General features: G+C 39.7%; 1 protein-coding gene across 8 annotated transcripts in view; it reads left to right on the forward strand.

Moving 5' to 3' along the window:
- Positions 1–17,442, forward strand: part of LOC104605631 (helicase-like transcription factor CHR28) — a 42,338-nt gene that overhangs the window by 14,731 nt on the left and 10,165 nt on the right. For 7 of the 8 annotated variants that reach the window (XM_010270468.3, XM_010270471.3, XM_088886766.1 and 4 more), the window contains 2 exons: positions 332–462; positions 614–835. In XM_010270468.3, the coding sequence (XP_010268770.1) occupies positions 332–462; positions 614–835 (353 nt within the window). Of the gene's footprint in view, positions 1–331; positions 463–613; positions 836–6,971; positions 10,261–17,442 lie in introns of those variants that run through there. The other variant, XM_088886771.1, reaches the window with a different exon arrangement.

The raw sequence follows: 17,442 nt of genomic DNA on the forward strand, positions 1-17,442 counted from the left end.
GAGAAAATAAATATTTTTTTTTGTCAAAAGTAACTGCATGGGTATTTTGGACATTTTCATAAATCTTTTTAGAAGATTTTACTAGAGGGGGTCTACTTAATTGGCTCTCAGATTCTGTTTTGTTTGTTTGTTTATACTATAGCTTGTGGTGACAAATGGAAAACCGTTGGATATGTTTTATTATTAGCAACATCTTGTTCCAAGACAGGATCCTTGTACATGTTGGTTGATCTGATCATGTTTGTGGTGGCTGCACCTAGGGTTGTATCAGTGTGAAATCTTCTTTGATGAGTTATGCTTATTCAGTGGGCCTTTGTTTTTTGTTCTTTAGGCACTATTATTGATGGAAAACCAATAATTACTTTACCACCAAAATCCATAGAACTGAAGAAGGTAGATTTTTCAAAAGAAGAACGAGACTTCTACTCCAAACTAGAGGCTGATTCATGTGCACAGTTCAAGGTGAATTTTTTTTTTTCATTGTACATGTGCGAATTTTTTGTGCTGCCAACAGTTACTTTGGTTTCTGTATATTGAAACTCTGGTAATCATGGTTCTAACTCTTTCCTGAAATTTGTATTTTCATTGGTTTTTAATGTGGATACTATCTCAGGTTTATGCAGCTGCAGGGACCATCAAACAGAATTATGTTAATATTTTATTGATGCTTTTGCGCCTACGACAAGCTTGTGATCACCCTCTTCTTGTTAAGAGTTATGATTCTAATTCCGTTTGGTGTTCCTCTTTTGAGACTGCAAAGAAACTTACTAGGGAAAGGAAGATTGATCTTCTGAATTGTCTGGAAGCCTGTTTGGCAATCTGTGGCATCTGCAATGTATGTAGTTACTGTATCTTTTTTGTCCTTATGCATTAGTTTTACTCTCCATGCCCCCCCGGGCCATTTGATAACTGCTAACTTGGCTAAATTGAACTGTTTAATGGTTTGTCTTTTATTGGATAAAATAGTCATATAGTGAAATATTTAGGGGTAAAGAAGTCACCCTGACATGACTTGCAGCAATTAAGAAGAGGGCATGTTTGGAAATAAGTGGTTGGTTGAATAAGTACTTATTTTTCAGTACTTATTTGAGTAAGTACTTTTTTGGTTTGGGAGGTCTTTTCTCAAACCAATTATACTTATTTTAAGTACTTAATTTGTTTATATTACAGTGTTTGGTGAGTTGCTTATCTCATAAGTATTTATATTTTTGGAAATGACAATTAGCCCTAACTTAACATAGGCATATATTTGATATTTATGAATATTATATTGGCACACTTTGTTGAAAAAACCAAAGTAAAACAGTAGATGCTGCTTGCTAGGCTGGATCCAAAGCAAAGCAGTGCATTAGAATCCAAAAAATAATAGATGATAGAAAGGGATTGGAGAAATAATGAAAAATGGAGCAAAAAAAAAAAAAACAGAAAAAATGGAGTTAAACAGTGGGGTTTCGTGAACCTGGTGCTGAGATTCCATAATAATCATAGCCACTGTGAGTTAAGTTAATGTTCGATGGGAAAAAATGATAGGTTCTATTGGCTTTTTGAAGTTGGGGGCAGTCCTTGGAAAATAAACAAAACATTGGGGATGGTCTTGTCCCAGAAAAAAAGAAATAAGTGCTTATTGAATAAGCACTTAAAAGAATCCACCCAACTCTGGCTTATTTTTTAAGTACTAATTTTCAAAATAAGCACTTATTGTGCTTATTTTTCAAACACAAATAAGTATTTATTTTCCACTTATTATGTGGTCCCAACACTTAAAATAAGTACTTACTTTAAGTGTTCCCAAACAGGGCTCAATTGCTTATTTCTAAAAGGCAAACTGATAGGCAATTCAGTTCAACCAATTCAGCCATTATTAAACACCCTTAAGAATTTTATTGAATAAGGGATTCTTGGTTTAATATATATATTATTTTTGAAAGAGGTAAAGCAAGATTTTATTTCAATTCAGGATAATAGTACAACAAGAGGGGCAGGGCCCAAAACAGAAGGCTAGACTCTGAACCCACGAGATACACTGACACACTTAATACACCCTCCAGAACTCCAGACACTGCAAGGACTGCCAAGGGGACAGATGGCCACTTCCCTTAGTAACAGAAAACCAAAAGCCAAGCTTGTCAAATATGAATTTAATAAGCTCCTCCTTCAATCTGCACTTGTTTAGGGAGATCCTTCTATTTCTTTCAGCCTATATTGATCACACAACAACCGCAGGAACAATACCTGACATTGATTTCCAAATCTCACTCACACCTTGCTGGCTTGCTGCTGCCAGCTAGAAAGAAGATCAGAGAGGGATTGTGGCACAACCCAACATAAACTGGCTGATTTCAGGAAATGAGTCCACAAGGCTTGAACAAAAGGACAATGAATTCAGTGGCTGACTGTAAGGATAATCCAGGTTCGTGGAGGAAAGAAATGGAGAGAAGGAAAATAAGGATAATCAAGTGGCTGACTGTAATGCAAGTAATCTAATAACTCAAAAGTTGAAAGAGCTGAAAGAAGGCTGTGAGAATAGAATCAAGGAAAAGGAAGAAGAATTGAGAGGGGAGGATGGGTCAGATAGAGGTCAGAAATCTGTTGGAGAATTGGAAGAAGCAGTTGGAAATTTAAACACAATTAGAAGATGCAGATCTCACAGAAAAGCAGAGAGAGTCAACAACAGATAACAGCGTCAAAGGTTTTTGCAAGGATAAAAGTTGGCCTGTTTGGCATTGGGCCTAGCAAGATAGTAAGAAAACACAAAAATGGAGTCAGAAGACAACAAGAAGATTGCATTCAAAAATTGAACAAGAAGACTGCATGAATAAGAGTCTTTTAGGGGGCTGGGGTTTTGATTTGGGTTCTTGTTGGGTGGTTCTTGGGGCTGGAAGGGGAGCTGTTTTTTTGTTTGATGATTGGGATCTCATTGTTTGTTTTGATTTGATTTTGTTTCCTTTTGTAAGGGGGTCGGCCTCTGTGGGGTGTTTGCTTGGCAGGGTTTTGCTTTATTTTAGTTGGTTTTTCATTGGGTGTTTAATTTCCCTCGGTTGATTGCTTATCACCTTTCTTTGTACTTCTTTTTGTTTTAATAAAATTTTTTCTTTATCTTCAAAAAAAAGGACAATGAATTCAGAGGTGGTCCAGACATTCAGCTGCCATCGCACACAAACCACAGGATTGGTCCTGGATCTGCATATCTTTCCTTGGTAGGTTATCTCTGGTCAAATATTTCCCAATGGCAACTGACCAATGCAGAAAATTGTCTTTAGAAGTTACCTAGTAAAGCCAGAGCTTTGGTTAAGATTCTTAGGCTAACCAAGAAACTCTCATTAGTATCATCCTGCTCCACCCTGACAGATTGACTCCCAAGGAGCTCAACAGCTGCAGCAGGTTCTCAAACTCCCAATTGTGCAGGTTTTTCCAGAATTTAGGGGACCACAGAACATTACCTCCCTGCAACTAATAGAGTCCACTACCAGAACATCTTATCTTCTGATAACAAGAAAAGGTGAAGGAAAACATGTTTCAAAGGGATAACAAGTATCTTTCTTATGGAGGTAAAAACCGTAAAATCACTTTACTAAAAAGTGTGCTGTCATCTATTCCCCTATATTTGCTTTCAATGTATCCTATCCTGGATGGAATGGCATCTCTCATTGAAAAGAAAATGAAATAATTCCTGTGGAGAGGGTGGAAGGATAAAAAGAAATATAATTTGGTTAGTGTGTAAGCCAAGACTCCAGGGAGGTCTGGGTGTGAGGAAGGTGAAAAATATGAATATTGCTCTATTTGGAGATTTTCTGAAATCAAGGAGGTCTGTGGGGGAGGGTGGTAGTAGCTAAATACAGGTATAGAAATTTGGGATGGGATCTCCAGGGGTATCAAACCAATTCTATGGATGTTCTGTTTGGAAGGAGAAAAGCTTTTGAAATTTATTCAAAGGGTGTGAGATTCAAGGTTGGTGATGGGCTTCAGGTGAAATACTGGAGGGATGTTTGGTTTTAAAATAGGCCATTGATGGATAGTTTTCTGGCTCTTTTTGAGCTAGCTGCTGATAAAGAAGCTCAGGTTGCAGATTTTGTGCAGATACTAAATGGAAATGTGCCTTTGGCTCCTCCAGTTCAGAAGAAATTTGAATGACTGGGAGGTAGATTCCAAGGTGGAATTGCTACATAAATTATATGATACTTGGGGGAAGAAAGGTTGGGAATGGGAGAATTGTGGAAATTTCACAGTAAAATCTTTTTTACAACTCTATCAGTAGGTCCGAGGATCATTTTTTTTTGTTTGGATTGCCTATCTGAATAGAATTTTAACAAGGGATAACTTGCTAAGGAAGGTATGGTGCTAGACTCTGCAAACTGTGTTTTCTGTGATGAGCAAATAGAATCAGTCACTTATTGCTGTACTTCAAATTCTTATTTGAGATTTGGTCTAAATCTGGAAACTGTTCGAGGTGAGTGGCTGCTGCCCTAAAATGATGGCGGAGTTTATAAAGGGCTGGAAGATTGATGTCTTATCTAAGGGGCGAAAAAAATCACGGTTCCTTTTTTGTACATGCTAGGTACCTCTCTTCAAAATTCCAATCTGCTACCATCTCCCATTTTATAACTAACACCCAATGAAAATATACTATATATCTTTAAAATGTCTTTCCAAAGAGAGCTTCCATAAGAGTTGAAAGGATTAGACGAATCCCAATTTCCCCTGCTCATCGTATTTAGCTGCAATAAGCTTTCCCTACCAAACATTCCTCTCAGCCCCAAACCTCCAAAGCCATTTTCCAAGTAGCCACATTAAAATCCTTAATGTAGAGATTGTAGGAGCTAAGGGTGTTTTTGTACCATAGTTGTATTATATCACCCTATTATTTCTGTTAGAATTGTTAGAACTAGTGACAGGGGCATTATTGTCTTTTTCTTATTATTTTTCTCTCTTATGTCTGCTGTAACTTATCTAAGGGTATTGTTGTCATTTCAGCTTTAGTAAAATGTTAATACAATCTGGGTTGAGAATAAGGAGAAGAGAGTGAGATTTCTCCTTGCTAGTCTTCCCTCTTTTCTTCTCTTTCCCTTCTATTTCTATTCCTATCTTCTTGTCTTTCTTCTTTCTATCATTTTCTTCAACTTTTCTTTTCTTTATTGAAGTTGGAACATGGTATCAGAGTTTTGAGGTCGACTGTACTGTTGGCGGCACTGTTCACGTCTCAATTTTTTTGTGCCCTAGGAATATAGAATATTCTCTATTCTTTGTTGGAAAGGAAAAGGAATTAAGAGGACTAGTCGCTCCCTTGGAAAAGAGGCTTTAATGCCTCAAGTTGCAGTGTTGTGTGAGTTGGTGGTGTTTTTCTAAAATCCCTCTATTTGGCAGTTTGAAAAGGGCAGCCTTGTTGTGAGGTAGGCGCTCCTTGATGTGTGGTGATTTTGTGCTGGTTTGTGGTGTGGTGACACCTTGTGGTAAGTGTGTAATATTTTCCCTAGTGTTTCTAAAGTAGAGGGCTAACGATTCTTGATGTTTTTCCTAAAGAAAAAGGTGTACTACAATAGTTGCATACCAGCTGTTTGACAGTTTTCCTAGGTGACAAATCAGTGATCTCTTCTCACTCATGGCTTCATCAAATAGTAGCATTAAGCCTATAGTAGTTGTGCAATCAGATCTCATGACTTCTCATTCAATTATGGTGAAACTTAATGGTACTAATTATATCCCATGGGCCAAGTCGGTTGAGGTATCTCTAATTGCAAGAGGCAAGTTGAAGTATATTAAGGAGGGTCCATTGAAAAGTGAATAAGAGGGGTACTATGAATGGGTACAAGAGAATGCCCAAATTATGACATCTCTTTGGAATAGTATGGAGAATCACATTAGTGTGAACCTTATGTTTATAGAGATGACCAAGGAGATTTGGGACCATGCCAAGCAATTGTATTTTGGACAAGACAATGTCACAAGAATTTACCAGTTATACCAAGACTATTTTTCTCTTTAACAAGGGGATAAAAGTGTCGAGGAAAACTATGCTTCTTTAAAAAGCTTAAGGAATGAACTTAATGTTTATCAATCCTTATCCACTGATTTGAAGACTCAACAAGAACAAAGAGAACATCTAGATGTTGCAAGGTTTTTATCTGGGTTGAGGTCTGAATTTGAACCAGGCGGGCCCAAATCTTAGGGAGCAGTGATCTTCCATCATTGTCCGACATATTCTCCCACATAAGGAGAGCCTCAAATCCACATAGTGATCATCCCCACCTTCAGAGAGATCAGCCATGGTGGTTTCTAGCAGAGGTTTTCTTGGTAGAAATATGCGTGGTAGAGGTGGAGGTAATGTGAGGGGTTTTGGCCGTGGGCCCAGAGGTGCATGTGGAGGTGGTAGAGAGGGTGGTGCAAGAGGTGGTGGTGGTCGTAGTGTCAGTGGTTGTGGTTCAGCTCGTAAGTGCTCACATTGTGGACGAGGTCATTCAATCAACTTTTGTTATGATCTTTATGGCCCTCCATCCTCCTGGGCTAACCATGCAATGGTGGAAGGTGACTGAGAGTCTTAGTGTGACTAAAGATGCTCCTGCTACCAATGTTGCTAAGGATAAAGACACAATCTTTATCTCATCTGAGGAGTATGAAAAGCTTCGCCAGTCTGCCTCTTTTGGTTCAGCCACTACTACACTTGTGAAGTCAAGTACTGCTTGCCTTGTTTCTAGTTCTTCACTTTTACCATGGGTAATTGATTCTGGAGCCTCAAATCACATGGCTAGCTCCTTAGATATGTTTGTATCTTTGTTACCACTTTCTACCTCTCAAATTGTTACCTTAGTTGATGGTTCTTCTACTATTATTGGTACAGATAATGTGTTTCTTGGTTTTGAGCTTAGTTTACGCTTTGTTTTTTGTTTTCCCAAGTTTCCCTTTAGTCTCTTGTTTGTAAGTAGGCTTACTCAAACCCTTCATTGTTCAATAACCTTTTATCCTTCATACTGTGTCAGTGTGTCTTTTAGGATCTCAAGATGGGGAAGACAATTGGTGGCGGTTGTAAAGTTGGAGGACTGTACTACTTGGATGACCATGGTCCTCAGAAGGCTCTTAATTCCTCTCTTACACCACATTAGTGGCATTGTCGTCTTGGTCATCATTCTCTGCATGTTTTGAAAAAGCAAGTCCTGACTTTGGAGTTTGTAACTCAGCTAGATTGTGAGTCATGTTAGTTAAGTAAACATCATATAGTGTCTTTTGTTCCTAGGGATGATAAGAGAGTCCAGAGTCCTTTTGCTTTAGTCCACTCAGATGTTTGGGGTCTTAGTCGTGTGTCATCTTATAATGGATTTAGATATTTTGTAACATTATTGATGACTATTCAAGAATGACATGGATTTACTTAATGAAGGATCGTTCAGAATTGTTCTCTATTTTTTTTTTATCTTTTTATTCTGAGATAAGGCATCAGTTTAGTGTATACATTAAAGCGTTTCGTTCTTATAATGCCAAATAATACTTTCATAATAGTTTTTAGTCTTATTTTGACTCTCATGCTGTTATACATCAGTCCTCATTTCACACATCCTCAACAAAATGGTCTAGTTGAGAGAAAAAATCGTCATGTGATTGAAACTGCTCGGTCTTTGTTGATTCAAATGTCGATCTCTAAAATCTATTGGAGTAATGCAGTTGCTCACCTCTTGTTTTTTCATAAACTGTATACCTTCTTCAGTCCTAGATGGTGAGTCACCTTTCTCTTTCTTGTTTCCTTCTACTTCTCCTTTCTCTCTTCCTCCTCGTGTGGTTGGTTGTGTTTGTTTTGTTCACAAATTAGGTCTAGGCCATGACAAATTTGACTCCAGAGCTATCAAATGTATTTTCTTGGTTACTCTTATACCCAAAAAGGTTACAAGTGCTATGATCCTATTCTACAGAAAGCTTTTTTTGCTCTGAATGTTACCTTCTTTGAGAGTTTACCCTATTTACGTGAACCTTCTCCTTTTATTCCTCTTCCCTCTGACTTAGTGATGTCTTTATTCCCTTACCTACTGTGGAGGAGCCTATTCGACCATCTATTCATAGAGTGTACTCGAGACGTGATAGACAACCAGAATTGTCACCAACAGTTGATCCAGCTCTAGCTTCTGACATGCCACTATAGTCTTTGTTGTTGACAAATCCATCTTGATCTTCCTATTGCTCTTCATAAGGGTAAGTGTGCTTGCACAGGTCACCCCCTTTCTTGGTATGTCTCCTTTGCTCACTCGTCTCATTCACATCAACGCTTCATTCATTTTCCTTCTCTCTGTTTTTCTACCGTGTTCTTTACAAGGAGTCCTCTCATCTCCTAATTGGAAGAAGGCGATGGATGAAGAATTTCATGCTCTTCAATCTAATAATACTTGGGATCTCACTTCCTTACCACTTGGGAAGCAAATCGTTGGTTGTTGATGGGTCTATATAGTTAAACACTGTCAAGATGGCAGTATTGAGTGGTTCAAAGCTTGACTTGTTACTAAGGGGTATACTCAGACCTATGGTGTGGACTATTTAGAAACCTTCTCTCCTGTGGCTAAAATAGGTTCTATACGAGTGCTTATCTCTTTAGCTGTCCACTTTGCCCCTATTTCAGCTTGATATTAAAAATCCTTTTCTCCATGGTGATCTTTAAGAGGAGGTATATATGGAGCAACCTCCTAGGTATGTTGCTTAGGGGGAGTCAAGAAAGGTGTGTCGTTTGAAGAAGGCTGTCTATGGGTTGAAGCAATCACCGTGGGTATGGTTTGGTCGTTTTAGTAGTGTGGTGTAAGATTTTGGCTTGAAACAATGTAGTGTTGATCACTATGTATTTAGTAGGGACTTGTCATCTGGGAAAATCATTCTAGCAGTGCATGTTGATGATATTGTTTTCACTAGCAATGATACACATGGAATTGATGAGTTGAAATAGTTCCTACAACAACACTTTCAAACTAAAGATCTAGGAACCTTGAAGTACTTTCTTGGAATTGAGGTAGCTCGATCAAAGTGGGGAATCTCTTTGTCCCAACGAAAGTATGTTTTAGATATGTTGGATGAATTTTGGTCGTTGGGATCCAAGCCAGTTGAGACTAATAGGCAAGCTGATCTATCTTACCATCACTAGGCTTGGCATCTCCTTTAGTGTTGGAGTCCTAAGTCAATTCATGTAGAATCCAACAACTGCTCATTGGGATGGTGTTATGAGCATGCTGAAGTATCTAAAGGGTGCTCTTGGCCGGGGGGTTTTGTATAAAAAAGGGGGAGATGTCTCTGGTAGGGTACTTAGATGCAAATTGGGTAGGGTCTCCAATGGACAGGAAGTCTACTACAGGTTATTGTACCTTCTTGTGCGAAAATCTTGGTATTTGGAAGAGCAAGAAACAGAGTGTGGTTGCTAGGAGTAGTGCTGAAGCCGAATATAGGGCAATGACCCATGCTACCTGTGAGCTAGTTTGGTTGAAGCATTTTCTTTAGGAGATGAATATCACAATTTGTCAACCCATTACATTGTTTTGTGACAACCAAGCTGCAACACATATTGCCTCCAATCCAATGTTTCATGAGAGGACTAAACATATTGGAGTTGATTGCCATTTTGTGAGAGAGAAAGTAACAAGTGGAGAGATTGTTACTCCCTATGTTAAATCTGAAGACCAAGCAGCTGATATTTTTTACTAAAAGTGTGGGTTGCTCAAGGATGAATTATATTTGTAACAAGTTGGAACTTTATGATATATATGCTCCAGTTTGAGGGGGAGTGTTAGAATTAGTGATAAGGGCATTATTGCCTTTTTCTTTTTATTTTTCTCTCTTATGTTTTTTGTAACTTATCTAAGGGTAATGTTGTCATTTCAACTTTAGTAAAATGTTAATACAACTTGGGTTGACAGTAAGGAGAAGAGAGTGAGATTTCTCCTTTCTAGTCTTCCCTCTTTTCTTCTCTTTCCCTTCTCTTTCTCTTCCTATCTTCTCCTAATTCTTCTTTCTATCCTTTTCTTCAACTTTCTTTTCTTTATTGAAGTTGAAACAATTTCTTCAGGCCCTATAAGGGCATTTTTGTAATTGTACATAACATATAAATATTAATTTTTTGGCTCATTGAGGGTGGGAGTCCATTCATTTTGTCAACACCATGTAACTTGTTTCATCCCATTTGCTATTCAAATCCATTGTAATACCTAATTCCCAACCCACCCTCAGCAAGAGGCTGACAAACTTGATCCTACTTCATCATATGAATCTTTTTTCTTTTCCATCTTGCCACCCTCGACAAAGAAAGTTTCTTAATTCAATTTCTTAATTTAAACAAAAAAGTCACTAGAAAGACTTTTAAATTACAAATTAAACCTGATTTAGTTATTTAAATTAAATAAGGAATTCAAATCAATTATAATGACTGGATAAATAGTTCCACCACAAACAACCAAGTTTTTCCTTGTTGGGTTTTAGATGGAAAGTATGAAGCAACGCCCCATCTCAAACTGCAAAATGAGGAGGAAGGAGATACATCTAGAGAGAGGAAGAATAGATGATATTATGATAATAGAGAGAGTATGTCTATGATGAAAAACAGAGTGATATTTCTATTGCTGGTGTGGGAAGGATAAAATAACCTTTCTCGGTAGTTTAGATGGAAAGTATGAAGCAACGCCCCATCTCAAACTGCAAAATGAGGAGGAAAGAGATACAGCTAGAGAGAGGAAAGTGCAGGTCAACCATTTCTTCAGATCCATTGAGAGAGGGATTCACTTTTTGTGCAGGATATTGATGGATTTTTGTCTTAAGGTATGTTTCCAAAAATTAAGGAGCTGAGCATACAAAATTTTGGGTGCATTCTTCTTTGCATGAATATAATTCTCTCTGGTTGAGAAAGTAGGGTGGAGGAGAAAAGCAAGTTGTGAATCAGAGAAATGGAAAGTTTCCGAGCTACCACGAAATGGAGAGGGGAGCTACAGATCGAAGCAAAAATGTTTAAGTTTGAGGACTGCAGAAACAACGGGATGAGATCATTGAAGATCAGAGAAGAGAGGAAGGCAACAGTATTCCTCGTTGGTGATGCAACAGAGTGGTTGAAAGGATTCCTAGATGGAGCAAGTTATTCTGTCAAGAAGGAAATTGGAAGAGTCAACTAACACTCAATAGGAAGAGCTACTCAGCTGAACTAAAACGAAATGGAAAAGGATGGTTTGTTGTAGCCACAGAATGGTTCGCTAATGGTAAAAGGCAGATGCTCTGGATCCCGGAGGGGAAGGAAAACAGAGGCTGGAAATCCTTTACATCAAAGCTCCAAGAATATCTGGTCAAAACTGAAGCACAGCTCACAGTCAAGAAGGGGAAATTGGAAGGAGATACAGAGGAAAGTGGGGAAAAATAGAAGGTGGAAAATCTAGAGGATGATACGAAACAGAAAGAAGACACAAAGAATGTTGAAGACGTAAGGTTTGCTGCAAGCAACAGAACTCTGAAGTTGTGGGTGGAAGGCTTTAAAGACAACCTGCAAAATTTCCGGGTGCTGACAGCACAGTGGAAGATACAAGATTGGCAAAGCCTAGGAGAAGTAAAAGGAGTCTTGAAGGTCACAGGAGATGTAAAGGTTTTCCCATTCGACGACAAAAAAGCCCTGATTGACTTTCAACAAAAACCTAAGGAGGTTGAAGCGATATCTCTAGAAACATCGCAGGGTTAGTGCTAGCAGAGTGGTGGTCTCCCAGGTGTAACGAAAAGGTGGTGAAGCCACTAAGCCATATAAACTTGAGGATTCTAGGGCTGCCATTTCACCTCTGGTCAGAGGACATCCTCATTAAAATATCTAAACTGTGCGGGGGAGAGATGGAATCATATAGCTTCTCATTAAAATACCAGAATCGATACCACGTTTAATAGAGATCCAATCTGCAGGTGTGTGGCACAAAGTTTGGATCGCCTCTTCCTTTGAAGCACAGTGGTGGTCGGAGAGAGGAGAAGTTGGGGAAGATGATGCTGACGTGGGAAGCAAGAGAACAGATGTTAGCTTGGGAAGGAAGCAGTGGAAAAGCTGGCAGGTCATCACAGATTTGGAGAAACAATCACCTGAGCAAGGAAAACAAAAAGAAAGGCCCCCTCTAAATGGTATCAATTCAAAAAGTCTGGGATCTAATCCTACGGCCAGCATCAAAAGCTTCGCACAAGTGGTTGCTTGCGGCAGTGAACAAAGGTCAATCCCTCAGCTGGTGGTACCTTCCGTAGAAAGCAATCTACAAAACTTTTTGAATGGAAAAGCAGGCCAAGCTGAACCAGGCCCAGTCTCAAAAGGAACGACCCAGGCCCATACTGGTTCATTCAGGGCGCTTTTGGGTGGTAGAGAGGACCCACCTGCTCGTGACTTTTCAAGTAATCACGTGACCTTAGAGAAGGTGGACAAGATAGTGGATCGAACTTGTGGTCTATCATCTTAAAGTTCGCTCCCTCCTATTCGGTTCAGAAGGAAACAAGCTTCAGGGGAGCAGACTTCATCTCTGCAGTGGCAACCTCGAAAAGACTACAATACTTCCAATGGTGACAGACCAAATCCTAGGTATTCTAGGAATAAAGTGGAAGATTCTGACGGTGAATATGAAGGTTGGGTAGACTGTAGTGGTTCAGACGAAGGAGACTCCATTGAAAATTCTTCAATAGGTAGTGTTGATGACTATCAAAGAGAGAGGGGCGAGGCTTCAGAAGACCTGAACACAGAAATACTTTTTCTAGAGGAAGAAGACTCCAGAGTTACAGACAGTTATGCACAAGGAAGTGTTGGCTGTGAAGGCACTGTAGACCTACGAGGAGAAGGAATTGCAGTAGGAGAGAAAGCCTTTAACTTCAAAAAGGAAATCCAAACTTAAATCCACAACTCGAACAGGTGCTAAATGAAGGAATCAACAAGTGGATCTATAAGTCTGCTAAAACCACCCTAGTTAAGGAAGGGCGAAAAGAAATTCCCAGCGGTCAAAGTAAACAAAATAGTGTTATAGCTCCCTTTGGCCACAATATGTCTGTGAGAGCAGGCTTAATCTTACACTCCGAGCAGGACTTTTTTGCTTCAGAAAAGCCTTTAATTGCGTTGCAACCCTCCCACTCCCCCCCAGGTATGGTAGTCAATTTGGTTTATGGTACTAATAAGGTATCTGTGCCTTTAGTAGGTGTTCAAGTGTCCAACATCGAAATTGAGCCAAGAGCCTGTGTAAGCAAAGTTGGGACAGTAGTGGATGGTAAGGCAATTGGAAATGGTGAAGGAGAAGATGATGAAGAGCAAGAGAGGCTAAGAGGAGATATAATTTGGAAGCAAATGAGTGCTAGCTTTGAACAGTTAAAGAGGAAGGAGGAACAATTGCTGCTAGAGACAGGGGAGGTCAAAGGAAGTGGAGAGGTAGAAAAGGGGAAGAACTTACCAGAATCAGAACAGGAAGTTAGGAATAAGGCCCAAGATATAACAGGAGAAGAGATAGAAACTGTAGCAGGATTTGTGGAGAAGTTAGGCTGCAAGCTGAAAAATCCGAATGCTCTAAAGGCCCTCATTAGAAATTCAGATGGTCCTAAAAAAATTAGAAAGAAAAAGTTAAATGAAGTTGAGAGATTGAGACTAGATGTGAAGGGGGATAAGGAATTTAGTGAGAGGGGGGAGAGAAGAAAAGGAGCAAGTAAGGTCTTCCAGTCTGGGCTTAATTCAAGGTGATTTCAGATGAAAATACTAAGCTGGAATGTTAGAGGCTTGGGGAGTGCGAGGAGAAGAGCAGTAATAAAGGAGGCTATAAGGAAAAAAACCCTGACATAGTAATAATTCAGGAATCTAAGTTGGCAGAATTTGATAATAAATGGGCTAGAAGTCTTTGGAGATCTAGAGGTCTGAGCTGGACTTGGTCACCCTCTTGGAGAGCTTCAGGAGGAATAATAATATTGTAGAGAAATGAGGTAGTTCTAGGCAAGGAGGAACTGATAGGCAGATTTACAATTTCAATTAAATTCCGGCAAGTGGAGGATGACTTTGAATGGGTCTTGACAAATGTTTATGGACCAAATGGTTACAGGGAAAGAAATGAGATGTGGGAAGAATTAGGTGACATAAGAGGTTTATGGGAAGGGCCTTGGTGTATTGGAGGAGATTTTAATGTAATAAGATTCACAGAAGAAACAAATAACCAAAGACAGAGAATTACTACTAGCATGAGGAAGTTTAACCATTTTATCAATACCTTTAAGCTTAAGGAAATTCCTCTAGTACACCATAACTTCACCTGGTCCAATATGCAACTAAACCCAATTTGTTCCAAACTAGATAGGTTCCTGTTTACCTTGGATTGGGAAGAACATTGCGGAGGATTAGTGTCCCGAGCATTACCTAGAGTCACCTCTGACCATTGGCCGATTACCATTTGTAAGGAAGGAAGCTTCAACCTAGGACCTGCACCCTTCAGGTTTGAGAACATGTGGTTGTCTCATCTAGGGTTCCTAAAAAAATTGGAGGAGTGGTGGAGAGAAGGCAGACCTAGAGACAATTGGGAAGGAATGAAACTCCATAGGAAGTTACAAATACTAAAAGGAAAAACTAAGGAGTGGAACTTGACAGAGTTTGGGAGAATAGAAGAGAAGAAACAAGAAGTGATTAACAGAATTGAAGGGCTAGATGAGAAGGAAACTCAAGGCACTTTGGAGGAGAGAGATAGGAACTAAAAAAGCAGCTAGAAGAAATTTTGTACAAGGAGGAAGTCAGTTGGAGATAAAAATCCCGACACAAATGGATTGGAGAAGGGGATGGGAATACAAAATTTTTTCATGCCTTAGCTAATGGGAGAAGAAGCAAGAATTTTATTTCCAAATTGGAAATTGGAGGAGAAGTCATAGAGGACCAAAGAGAGATTGCAAGGATCTTTGCAGAGCACTTCAGAGCTGTGTTTCAAAGACCCCAAGGAGATAGAAGGTGGATAGAAGGTTTGAGCTAGCCAACCATTTCAGATGATTGCAAGAGTTGGTTAGAAAGAAGGTTCGAGTTGGAAGAGATCAAGGGGGCAGTGTTCTCTATAGATAGATGAAAAGCACCGGGGCCAGATGGATTCACCATGGCATTCTATCAGGACTATTGGGACATAGTAAAAGATGACCTAAAAGAAGTTTTTGACGAGTTTTTTGATAGAGGAGTAATAAATCCTGGTATGAATGCCACATTCATTGCCTTGGTGCGAAAAAGAGGTGAAACGGTCCATCCAAAGGACTTCAGACCCATAAGCCTGGTGAATAGTTTGTATAAAATCATAGCTAAGGTGTTATCTTTGAGGATAAAAAAAGTGCTCCCTTCCATCATCTCTCCTAACCAAGGGGCTTTTGTTTAGAATAGACAAATAACAGATCAAGTTCTGATAGCAAATGAGTGCCTTGAAGAAATGAAGAGATCTAGAAGAAAAGGCATAGTCTGTAAATTGGATCTGGAAAAAACCTATGATATGGTGGATTTGTCCTTTCTGATGGAGGTTTTAAGTCACTTTGGCTTTGGGGAAAGGTGGTGCAAATGGATCTGGGGTTTTATCCAATCATGTCATTATTCGGTGCTTGTAAATGGATATGTGGTGGATTTTTTCGAAACAGAGCGTGGTATTAGACAAGGAGACCCCCTTTCTCCCTTTCTTTTCACCCTCATTGCAGATGTCTTGAGTAGATTAGTAACAAAAGCTGATACAAGACAATTGCTAAGAGGTTGGAGAGTGGGGAGGGATAGGGTGTCGGTTACCCATTTACAATTTGCTGATGATACCCTATTGTTTTGTGAAGGGGATGGTGTGAAGTGGATTAGGAACCTAAAGCAGACAATGCAGCTCTTTGCAAGTTTATCCAAATTAAAAGTCAATTTTGAGAAGAGTTGCATTGCAGGTGTAAACATGGAGGATAAAGAGTTGAAGTTTGTGCTGAAATCTTGGGTTGCAATGTCTCTCATGTTAGACAGTTTATGTATGCCCTTAGCTTCAATCTGATTTGATGTACTTTTGTTATTTAGTGGAAATAAATAAAGTGCATGTTTGATTCATGTTGTTTGGTTTGATTCTATGTAAAACCCTAAAACTGGACATTTATAGAGATTCATGTTAGTTTTAAATGTTCACAGCCGTTGGATAAGTCTGGGGAGATTTATCTTGCCAAGGCTGATGCTGGTGTGCCACCAAGTGTTGGGATGACCCGTCTCAGCCACCAGGGTAAGACCCGAGGCACATGCAGTATGGGATTACTTGAATCCTTGAACTGGACCAGATTTCCAGTCTTGCCCTGGACCTTGGAAATAGATGGGCAAAACTGGAAAGTTACACCTGACCCCTAGACTCGATTATGACACTTCACTAGGTGCTGGATCAGGCTGCCTTTGATATGCCAATCAGTGAGATCCTTAGCGGGGATCAAAACCTGGGTATGTTGGGGCAGTTTGAGAATTCATCTGAGTGGGTGATCATAGTGACAGAATCAGCCACTTTGTCGGACAAAGGGTAATGATCGGGAATGCACTCTCTCTGATGGAAACCAAACTGCCGGCAGTTGATTTCAATCGTTGGAATTTTGTTTTGCAAAATTAACATACTTATATTTATATGTACGGTTTCAAAATGTTTGCAAATGGTTTTAATTCTCGGGATCCATGTGAGAGGGGAGTGCGGCACTGTTCCTTGCAGCCGAGGGAGAGGCCCTCTCTTGTCGGGCAGTGCTTGATCATTAAGGGCTGAGAGGTTAAGTGTAAGACCATTTAGGATAATACCTGATGGGCTAATCTTGCACCTGCCCACAGTCCTTGGGTTTTTATAAGATGGCTTGGCCCAGGGACCATTTAATGTAAGTGTTGGGCCCATAGGGTCCATATGATGGACTCAAGGGGTTCATTGAGTTTTTCAGTGAATTCGGCTGGGCCTTGTATTAAAGGCTGGGCCGAACCCATGTGGCTGGTGTGTAGATCAATGCTTGGGTTCCACGCCATACAAAGAAGCCCAACTGGGCAGCAGATTTGAAAGTAATTAGACACTGAACACTTAATGGGCCAAAAGCCCATTTCGAGGTGGGCTGATACGATCACCCATCCATGGGGCGAATTTGAGATTGAAGTTAGTAAAAGGATTGGGCCTTAAGCCTTATCCACTCTTAGAGACCAAATTCAAATTAGATTTGAATCTGGTAACCTCCTGATAAGATCAGGAGTAACCTAACTCTATCTGCAGATAGGATTAAGATAATCCCCTATCTAAATACTGATTTGGATTGGGATGACTCCTGATTTAGGAGGTTTCTTAATCAAGAAGAAAGGAGGAGAAACCCTAACCAATTGAGAGAGAAATACAACAGATTTCGAACCAAGAAAAATCGCAAGAAAGGTTCCTGCGAATTGAGATCAGATCTCATACTCTTTAGAAAAGGAGAAAAGCAGTTCAGCCCTTTTCGTTCTTGGAGATCTCCTCCTGCCGCCGCCATCTGCCATTG

The sequence above is a fragment of the Nelumbo nucifera genome, chromosome 1, assembly GCF_055504915.1.
Source record: "Nelumbo nucifera cultivar China Antique chromosome 1, China Antique-T2T, whole genome shotgun sequence".
NCBI lineage: Eukaryota > Viridiplantae > Streptophyta > Magnoliopsida > Proteales > Nelumbonaceae > Nelumbo > Nelumbo nucifera.